Consider the following 10,891-nt stretch of genomic DNA (forward strand, 5'->3'; position numbering starts at 1 on the left):
TAACTTAAGAAAAAAAAAACTTGGCCTGCGAAGAAGGGATGACCAGCCAATGTGGCAACCATGACGGAAGCGTTTTATTCCGTATGTTGTCTGCAAAGAGCACCTGTATTGCAGAAAATTTCAACCCTCATACCGCAGCAGTGTGTAGCCAAATATGCATGTCGACGACGGTCCTTACCTGCTTTGCATGGAGGTGCACTTCCCTGCATGCATACTGACCGTGACTTGGCTCAGATCACTTCAAATCAAAAGTTGTCAGAGTTGTAATGATGGAGTAAACCAGTTTTATTTGTAGTTGTGCATGGCTTGCAGATCACCCTGGTTATAACAGACTCATGTGTGGTTGTGTTCCGAAGTCTGTTGTAACAGTATTTGGGTTCTGCAGACTTATTTTACTACAGATTGCGATATTGTACATTGTCAAGGTCTGTTGTAGTGAGATTATACTCTAGTAGGAAAGAAATGTGGGAAACTGAAAAAGAGAGTTGAAATGAAGGGATAGGCTGGTGGTCATGAATTGGTAGGATGGCAGCAAAAATTAGTGCACAACTGCCCAGAGTAAATGTTTGAAAGAGTCTGGAAAAAAAAAACATTGCTCAACTTTGACTGTAGGGGTGAGAAAATACTTAGTGTGCATTTTTTTGTTAGGCGACAAACGATAAACCAAGGGTCTTTAGGACTATTTTTTTTGTTGCATTTTTTGAAACATTCTTTATGTTGGTGCTGGGTGCCAACCCAACACATGATCACCTGTTCATGGCCCATCTGCAGGACCACCTGGTGCTGTGGGATCTGAACCAGGGTGAAGCAGTCCAAGTGGTCATGCTCGGTCCGGGAGACTCCGGTGTGGCCGTTCACCAAGTGCACTGCACATCAGACGCAGTGGTGTGTGACTATGGCCACAGCTTGTGCGTGGTCTATTTTCCAGCACTGAGCACCAAGTTTGACTGATGGGACAGAACCTGGGTGGCCACACGCCCTTCTCCAAAGATCTCGCTATATAAGGCTGGCGCCGGTTGCAGGCAGCGGCCACTGACAGGGTGGATAGCCGACAGGTGGTACTGTCGGTGCATTAGCTTAAGCTAACACACAGGACTGTGTGGCCTGCTTACAGCTGCCTCAATGCCACGTGCCGAGACCTGATTGGCTGCTCGTGCTTTCTGCACCCACTTCCTACACCCACATCACCGACATCCCGTTACATGAGTGTCTTGCTCCTAAGCCGGTGACTATCCACTTCGTTCAAAGTGTATTCGGCGTGACATGCGAGTAGTCACACATGACTGGATGTGTTGTCTCACTGTGCTGCACTGGGTGTTGTGCGTGCTTGACCCACCACAGCCGCCACCACCACGGGCATCATCATTGTCATCTTCATCTCTGCAGCCATGTATGCGACTGCAACGCTGTATCATCTCTCCACGTGGTGAGCATTCATTCGTCCCAATCTCCATGCATCTGCGCGCTGGAACAGTGGGACTCAACTTCCGCATGCATCCAGCTTCAGCTCCTTCGCCGCTGGCTAAAGGCATTGAACATCCAAAGCAAAGCTTCTGGGTCCACTTTTCAAAACATGTTATAGTAGTTGTGCTCCAAAGTCCGTTTTTTCTGCAATCGATACAGTCACTAGCTTTGTGGGCCTCTATGTTTGTGTGCTACTACTTGTCTGAAAGGAGTATGTGATCACAGAGAAAAAAAAAAGGAGGAGGGGACATTACCACAGCAGTAGCAGCAGTGGACAGACACCACAGTGGGCATTCTGCAGCACTTTGCAGTTGTCAATACATAAGTGTTATTGGTGATTGCAGCCTGCCTGAATTTTTTTTTCTTGTGGTTCAGTTCCTGTGCTGGTGCTGTGTGCTCATTGTGTGAAATTAAGAGTCTATGAGTGTTGAAAATAACCCACTAGGGGCATTTGGCTTGCCACTATCTTTTTTTTTTTTTTACAAGGGACCCTGTTTTTTGCAATGCATTTGTGTTCTTGTTTAAATTTTGGTCTGTCCATTGATGTCACCACCTTATTTATTGCCTGGCTCTTAATTCTTTCCATTCACATCATTACTTTAATTTTCGGTGTGAAGAGAGCTTGTGTTGTGGCTTGTGAGCATGTGTACTAGCTGGTAAATATGCAGTTCCTGACCAGCAGTGAATGAATTGATGCAGAGAATGTAACATAAGTTTTATGTTGTGTTATTGCTAGTACGACTAAGGTTGACTACAAAAGCTGCTCCTGTACTTTCTTGGCATGTCTGCTTTGATCCCATCAGGAGCTGAATTTTGGGTGGAGGGTGACATTACGTGCATCTGTGCATAAACGATACTCTTGTGAGGACATTTGGACCAAGTTCTGGTTTCAGCCTTCCTGCAGTGGATCTATTTTTGTTAATCGTTACATCGGCCTTAGCCTGGTATTTTTTTCACTCAAGTAGCGAAATGCTTTTTAAATAGCCTGTACTAATTGCAATGAATTTTGTGACAGGGCTTACAAGACCATTTTGACATTAAAGGTCACTTATTTTACAATTTTCTGCTGCGTCCCTGTTGAACCACTATCTCGGTTTTCAAAATAAGGAAGAGGAAACTTTAATTATCCCGTTTTTATGACTTTCCTTTTCCTTTGAACTGGTGATAGGTCCAGGTCTATCAAGACTAGAAACACAAGTCTTGGGGCCCTGTAGAACCATGTCACCTATTATTACATTCCTTTTAATCTGAACAAAATTCTTTCTTCTGGGCTAGTTAGGGTGATTAAAACAGCAGAAAGGATGGGACATCAATGAAAAGACAAAAAAACACCAACAACCAAAGGCTTTTATTCTGATAAGGTAAATTAATAGGAAGGAGAGTAAAGTGGGAAGAGTATAAGAAGAAAAAAATGGTCAGCATGTGCACTCGTTTTCAGTAGTAAATGTTTTCAATATAAAAATAAAGGCCTGTGAATAGATCGTCATCTTTATAATTGATAAACATATTCTACTGAAATTCACGTGTACACATGCAGTGTTTTCTTTTTATTCACTCTTGTCGCTTTGTTCTCCTTTCTGTGTATTTTCTTTCTTGTAATAAAAGGCTTTATATATTATTTTAAACTTCAATCTGTGTCTTTCCTTCGATGTTGTGCCCTTTGTGCTGCCTTAATTTGTCCATTCTTTTCAGTCAGCCACCATTCTTCTTGCCTCGTCCTTGTTAGTGTAGCTTATTCGCACTGTAGAATATAAAATGCCGGCATTGGCTGGTTTTCGTTGCACACAAGTAATATAGAGAGTGAATTGTCCTGTACATCACAAAAAATGCAGGTGATAGAGATACAGTACAAGAATGCACAACTGAGTGTAAATATTCTGTGCGCTACACATAATACTGTATTAATACTGCCCTTGATGCTTCCAGCATGCTTAAGAAACCAAGTGGAGAAAAGCCTTCAAAGCAAAAAACTGCCATTATCTGACAAAAATTGTTTAATGGCCCCTTGGATTTAGATACAGCCATGAGCACTGACGCGCGAAATGGTCATGGGCTTCTGAGGATGGTGGGACAGGAAGGAGAAAGTGGTGAGGTCCTGGCCGCCACAATGAAGGAGATGGCTGAATGATTCCTGGTCCGCGAAGCTTCCGGGCCACAGGTCACCACAAGCTGACGGCCGAGGCCTCAGGACGCACTGGACGGCATGCGCAGGGGAATCGTGTTGTCACGTGTGGGCAGCGTCTCAGGTTGGTGGGGTCGGCAGGTCAGGTCCTTGCGTCAAGTTCAGTTCATCGTGTCGAGTAGTCGGGGCGGTGGACGGGGCAGGGGAACAACGGCAAGATCTGTTCAGGTCTGATAGGCTCGAGCACGGCCGGGCGACGCAGGCCAAGAACTCGCGGCTGACGACCACGGCCGGGGTCTTGCCAGTTGTCATATGGCAATGTACCTGCAGAGGAAAAATTTTAAGATTGCTGTAGTTATGAAGATGTTTCTACGGATATTGTACTAGGGCTGTTGTTCAAGAGAATAGATAAATGGTTTGTTTACACCACACTGCAGGTCACTGAACATGGCTGTAGCCAGCATGAAGTCTTATATTGAAGCAACAGAGTTGGATCTGAAGAACCTTAGTAGCCACTTAGTGTCTGTAATAGTAACCAACTGCTCTTTTTAATGTACTATCAGGGTAAATCGAAGTGCAGATAATTTATATGAACCAGAATTTATCCAGCTTTTGTACATTCACCCTAATGAGCAACTGACATGACGCCTGTTTTGTGGATAAAGATGCACCTCTAGTGCATGATTCACCACAGGTTTCCCATTGATGCCGCCACATTGTGGACTCAAATACATACTCGTAACTCATTTGTGTTCCAAATTTGTTTCAAATGGCCAGACAATCTCTTGAGGCAGTGATTGATATAGTGTATTATGCCACGATGATTTAGTGGTTATTGTGCTCGGCTGCTGACTCGAAAGATGCGAGTTCAATCCCGGCCGCGGCAGTCGAATTTCGATGGAGGCGAAATTCTAGAGGCCCATGTACTGTGCGATGTCAGTACACGTTAAAGAACCCCAGGTGGTCGAAATTTCCGGTGCCCTAGCCTGAGTCGCTTTGGGGTGTTAAACCCCCATAAATCATAAAGCAAACCATTGCCCAGCTTTGTTGCTCTGTGTAGGATGTCTGCACTCGTACAGTTTTGCCTCAGATGCGTTACATAATGTAACCAGAATTTTTTCAATGTTTTGGTGTCTTTTTGGCTACTACTGCTAGTGCTTCATATAACTTATTGACACACGTGTAGGTCATAACTATCTTTTATTGTCAGCCACAAGGCTGTACTAAACAAAAGGGAAACTTGTGGATCTGCCTTGTTGTTATTTTCATTGCATGAAAAGGTGGACTTTTATTTCATATTCTTTATAGTGATGCATCTATCCACTTCGTGCATTGTATTAAATTAGCAGGCACTTTATTTGCATTTTATTATGGCAACAGCACGGATAGAAAATATTTTTTTTTTGCTTGAATCTGAAATGCCGATAAGAAAAGTTAGTGCATGGTAATGTCTCATTAGAAACTCCTTCTGTGCACAACTTTAGGTCTTTGACTTGGCAATTCCATATTGATGGATGACTGGGCATTTGATGGAGTGCATTACTTTGAAATTTTTGACATAGCATTTTATCATCTACATTTTTTTTTTATGTCGAACCTTGTATCATTACATTACTCTTGCATTGAGCATTTTGCAAAAAGTGAAAGTAGCTTTCGTTATGAAGAACAGCATTAGCACAGGGCGACAGATAGGAGGACACAAGGCATGATGCTGGTTTGTATCCCTTTGTGTCTTGTATTGTCAATTTGTTTGCAGAGATTGAGGTTTTTTGGAGAGAAAGACAGGCGGTTGGCTTAAAGGATCGTCATGTGGCGTGCTACTCTGCACTGCGGGTCATTTTGTCTTAACACTCATGCTGTTAAGGGGGTCCATGAAACACCTTTCAACCCATTCCTGTGTTACTGTTTCCTGCCATCTTTTCATGGCTTCTTGTGTCACAGAGCAGCTTTTACCTTCTTTTACACCTCTTAAAATGCCCCCATAGTCTGGTTGCCTCGTGAAACAAAAGACATGTCCATAAAGGCGCTTTCAAAAAACAAGCTGTGAAAATATAGCATGGCCAAGCATTTGGAGTATTACATATGGTATATGGAACCTGTTGTTGTCTCTTCTAGCATGCTGGCAGTGGTGAGAGGGAAAGCCTTAAAGGCAAAATAATGGCAGTTTCAAGAAAAATCTTACACGTGGTTGCTCTCATAGCTCCCATTTTGTAGTTCTCCATTGATTCGTAAGTGGCTGAAAAGTGGTTTGATGGTGGGGCACTAGGAGCAATTTTCTTGAGAATTAAAAAATGGCAGTGACTGACGGGAGGACAGATTGCAATCATGTTGCATGGGGTCACCGCTAAGGGTACAGTGGGGGCACAAGGCTGGCAGCGAATGGTAGTGCATTCTCTGTAGCAAACACAAGTTGGGTAGCTCATGGTTCGAGTCTAGCTAGTGCAAGAGAGGATTCAAAATGGCAGAACTGTTGGAAGGAGGACATTGCTAGAGTGTGCTGCATTTTCAAGGTGCACAGGGAATGCTTTGCTGCTAGTACTTTAACATATTTGACACCTATTAAGGCAGCCATGAAATTAGGTACAATTTTTTCAGGCTCCTTTTGGTAATAGAAATTGTTGGCTGGATGCTGAGCGCTTGATTCTAGTAAAGGGCTCAGCAGAAGTCAAACAGCTTCTTCAAGGAAGTAAGAGAGTATCTTTGGTTTCATAGTTCTTTGTGTGTGTACCTGCACTAGCTTTAATTTTAATGGTGTGAGCTTGTTCGAGCGAAATTCTCTTTGCATATATATTTGCAATGCAATGAACATGTGTTTCATGAGTTGTAGATATTATGAGATAATTTTGATGAACCTTAGTGCCCCGATTTTAATCCTTCATTGGCACTTGGTAGCCACGCTTTTGCATTGTGGAGTCTCTTAGAGTCATGAGGGTCTCACTTTGGTGAGAGCAAAATGCGAAAGTGGCTATGTATGATGATTGATCTCTATGCATTATTTTCTCTTGAGTCGTTTCCTAATTCTTGTGTCTTAACTCGAATGTTTGGTTGGGTCATAATTCCATGTGTGGGATCTAATTTAATTCACTCAGACTGACCTTGCATCCTTTTTCTGTGATTTGCTTCAATGCTGCTGAATTTATAGATTTTCATTGCAAGTTTGCAGAGTGCTGAGTGTTAGGGTATTATCTGCCTTAAGCAACTTGTAGTGCATTTAGTGCAGTCAGATTCGACGAAATCGTGCTGATGCATTGGTTGCATTGTTAAGAAATACAGGCCTATTTTGCTGCAGCATATTTTGGCATGTCTCATTGTGACAAAACATCAGATCACTTGTTCGAAAAGTTTTTTACTCATAATAAATTATCTATGCTGTGATGTCTCCACTGTCTCATTGCATGAACGGTGCAGTTATCTCTCTGGCAAATCCTCCATTGCCTGTAGAGCTAATGTGGTAGTCAGTCTCAGGAATGGCCAGTGCATTTAAACTAGTGCGTTATTAGAGTATGGTAAGAAACAGGGAAAATGTGGCGGGGGTAAATTCAGAAAAAGCAGTGAATTCAGCACGCCAGCCATGGAGACTGGGGCAATGCTAAAATTTCGTAAACTAAGGCATTGTGATTGCAGGAAACTAACTGCGATTGTAGGAACTACGCTATCCTTTGGCGGGGTGCACGTGGCAAAATATTAAGGCATTGTGATCGCAGGAAACTAACTGCGATTGTACGAACTAGGAACTAGGCAAAATAGGCTAGCGAAAAAGCAAGGTTTTTTAATATCGCCGTGCAGTGTAGGCGGAAAAAGTACTTTTCAGTCGGACTTTTTTATGAAGCGAAATGCTTGAAGGCTCTTAGTATTTCACGTTGTCAAGCAACACAGTCTCAATTCTCAGTGATACTCGAAAACGTTTTTTCTGTTACGCATCAGGCAACAGAACGAAGAGGAGAAAGAGCAAGCCTCAATTACATAACTGCAACTGGTAGGTTGATTTGCTAATTCTTTTTAAAATCTTCGAGCTCTTCTTTTTTCACCAAAATGCTGTCAGTTATTTTACTTTAAATATTCTTCTTATTCTTCTGTTGTTCTTATTGACACATTTTTCAAAATTCATGCTTGGTGCTACAATTTTGTTGTAATCTCCTATGGAAATTTCCTTGTTTATGCCACTACACCTTGGCCAATCCCCTCATGTGGGTATGTGCCATGTCTCAAGAGGAAGAAGACGAAGAATTTCCAGGAGCTTGCTTATTTATCCCATCTTTTGATAGGCTAACAACAACAACAGCTTATTTATCGGGCTCGCGCTGCTCGTGGTCTCGCCGTATAGTTCCACTACCCTCGCCATGGCCGACAGCGTCGGCAACGCCCTGCCTCGTCGGGAGCTGCAGCAACGCCAAACCATTCCGGAGCCCGCTACCGAATCCGCCACGGAGTCTATCGCAGAGTCCGGCTCGGAGCACACGTCCAGTCCGCCACCTGAGCAGAACAACGTTCAGCCGCGCCGGAGCATCTGGGCTGCGCTCCTCTGGATGCTCACCGTCGCCACCACGGGCCTCCTGCTTGTCTCCGTCGTCGTCACCGCCTTCGTCACGACCACGCTGCTCGTGCCAAACATCGACGTCCACAGCACCTTCGGCCAACCTCCGCCTGTGGGTCTCGGCGACGTCGCCGCCATGCCGCCGGCCAACGTAGAAGTGCCCCCCTCGGGCGAGTCGTCCAGTAAGCGCCTGATGAACGTAGCGTCGCACGAAACCAAAATTTGCGACTCGACGGAGTGCGTGGAGCAGGCGCGGCTTCTGCTGCAACAGATCGACTCCAGCCGAGACCCTTGCGACGACTTTTACTCGTACGTCTGCGGTAACTGGGCACTATCGGAGCATCTGGCCCCGGGCGCTGAGCGAATGTCCGTCGATACCGCCATGGTGGCGGACTACGCCGAGTTCCTGGCCGCCGGGCTGCGCGACAACGCGACTCGTGGGTTTCCGCAGTTACGCTTCCTCCTGGAACACTGCATGGACCCCGAGCCGGTACTGTTCGACAACCTGCTCGCCATGTTCCTGGACGCGACGCACCTACGGCCCTGGATGGTGCGCGCGCCGTCTTCTCAGTCGCGCAGGCAGCCTTCGGCGGCCGAGGTGTCGCGTAAGTACGGCATTGCCTTCCGCCAGCTGGGCGTGGACGCACTGTTCAGGCCGTCGGTCGTCAAGGGCACGTCGGGCGAGAACAAGCGCTTCGTGGGCCTGGACGAGCCGTCGACGGTGCTGCTACGCTCTCCGCTCGAGAAGGACGAGTACGAGCTGGTGCGCACCGGTTTCGAACCTCTGCTGGCCTTTTTCCAGAACCAGACGGACACCGACGTGCTGCGCTTCGAGGAGCGGCTCAGCCGGCTTCTGCTGCGACCACATCTAGACGCTGGCTGGCTTTCGAATGGCAGCACGTTGAAGGTGCGCGACCTGCCCACGCTGAGAAACTTCGAGTGGGCCAGCTTCTTGCAGAGCGTGTTTGGCAAAGGGCTGCGGCCGATCACTGCTCGTACCTACATCAAGCTCGGCTCGCCCGAGCACATACTACGGTTGACTCGCGACGACGAGCTACTGCGCTCATCTCGGGATCTGCTGGGATACTTGCTGTTCCGCATAACGATGGCTTTGTCGCCGTTGCTGGGCGGCCTCAAGTACCGCGACCAAGTGGCCTCGGTCAGCTGCGCCCGGCACCCGCACTTCGCGCAGGCATTGCCGCAGGCGCACTACTGCCTGTGTCTGCTGAACCGATTCGAGCCGAACTTGCCTCTGCATGCGGCTCGCAACATGTCCCGGACGCGTTTACCCGGTCGCGGCGGCAGCGACGACTTTCTCGAAGACATGGTGTCCGCGTTACGACTCGTGCTTATCGAGCACGTGCTGGTGCGTCTCACGCGGTTCAACAGCGAGCTGAAGGCGCATCTTCTGGACCGGCTGAACAGCATCTCGTGGGAGGCGCTGTCCCCTCGTGCCTTGCAGAACGTGAGCTCACGGATCGCGTATCTGGACGGCATCTACCTGAGCAACGCGCGCACCTCGACGGCGCAGTTCTTCTACACCTGGATCCGCAAGTCGCTCGAGAAACGGCTCCTGACGCGCATGAGTTCGCACACTGCCTATCCGGGCTGGACGGGCGGCTTCCTGACTGCCGAGGGTCACATGGAGCCGCCTTTCGAGAGAGTGGAGATCCCGCTGCCGGTCTTCGACTTGCTCGTAAAGGACGATCCCGCGCTACGCCCTCTTCAAATGGCGCGAGCCGCACCCAGGATATACCGCGCCGTGTTTCGCGCCATCTACCACTGGGTCTTCAACTTCGAGTTCTCGGCCAACACGGGGGCAGAGGGGCGAAGTCGCAGCTTAGCGCAGAGCATGCAAGACTTGAGGCACTGCCTGGAAGAGCAGTACGGCTCGCTGTCCTGGCCCGAGAAAGACGCGCCGCTGAATGCGTCGCGGACCTCGTGGTCTGACCTGTGGGACGTCCTGTCGCTGCGACCCACCCTGGACGCGTTCATGCTGTACGCCAATCGCGTGTCGGCCGACTACCGGCTCACGCTGTTGGAGCGCTGGAACGCGAGCCAGTTGTTTTTCGTGTTCTACGCTGCTAACTTCTGCGAGAAAAGCCACCCGCGCTTCCTGCGTGAGACTGCAGCCCAGGGACCACGCAGCCCGGCCTGGTACCGCGTTAACGGGCCTCTTCGCAACGCACCAGAGTTCGCGGAGGCCTTCGGCTGCACACGCGGGTCGTTTATGAACCCGCTGCAGAAGTGTATTCTTTATTCGTGAAGAGCAAAGGATTCGCAGGGGACAGTTCTTTACCATCTACCTTTGCTCGCTGGCGCACTTTCATTCTCGAATCATTTTTCATCTTCGCAAAAATCTTCTTCCCGTGCTGCCCGAGACTGAATAAGCCAAAAATTACGCTAATGTGTCTTCACCATATATTACATTTGTTTGTGGGAGTGTCGAAGAATGCGAAATTTAATGACTGAAGCCATGTGGTTTACTTTTATAGAGGTCATAGGTTTCTCCTGGAATTTCTTTTTCCCTGTCACATACGCCGACTTACGTCAGCACTAAATGTGGTCGCAGCTTGTAGCACTGTCCACAAGGCCGTGCCGATTCTTTGTTCATGTGGGACTGCCGCTTGGCGGCGCCATCATATGGACGTAGCTGAGTGGCTATGAACTGACATCGGACCATACAAGCACTGATCTTGCGAGACACTGTTTGCTCCCCTCGACGCACACCCCATTGTTTGCTCGCCTTTTGTACGCTCATTACGTCCATG

General features: G+C 47.6%; 2 protein-coding genes across 13 annotated transcripts in view; both read left to right on the forward strand.

The window, feature by feature from the left end:
* SCAP (SREBP cleavage activating protein) overlaps positions 1-6,961 on the forward strand; it is a 113,341-nt gene extending 106,380 nt beyond the window's left edge. For 11 of the 12 annotated variants that reach the window (XM_077658768.1, XM_077658772.1, XM_077658771.1 and 8 more), the window contains one exon: positions 772-6,961. In XM_077658768.1, the coding sequence (XP_077514894.1) occupies positions 772-951 (180 nt within the window). In that variant the 3' untranslated portion in view covers positions 952-6,961. The remainder of the gene's footprint in view (positions 1-771) is intronic. The other variant, XR_013313380.1, reaches the window with a different exon arrangement.
* Positions 6,962-7,926: 965 nt separating this feature from the next.
* On the forward strand, positions 7,927-10,386 carry LOC144124253 (membrane metallo-endopeptidase-like 1). Its single transcript, XM_077656895.1, has one exon. It carries the CDS (start codon positions 7,927-7,929, stop codon positions 10,384-10,386), a length of 2,460 nt encoding a protein of 819 aa, XP_077513021.1.
* Positions 10,387-10,891: the final 505 nt, after the last annotated feature.

Source organism: Amblyomma americanum, chromosome 3, assembly GCF_052857255.1.
Source record: "Amblyomma americanum isolate KBUSLIRL-KWMA chromosome 3, ASM5285725v1, whole genome shotgun sequence".
Lineage (NCBI taxonomy): Eukaryota > Metazoa > Arthropoda > Arachnida > Ixodida > Ixodidae > Amblyomma > Amblyomma americanum.

Bases quoted from the DNA above. Each gene is read 5' to 3' on its own strand.
- LOC144124253 (XM_077656895.1), top strand. From the start codon at position 7,927: ATGGCCGACAGCGTCGGCAACGCCCTGCCTCGTCGGGAGCTGCAGCAA.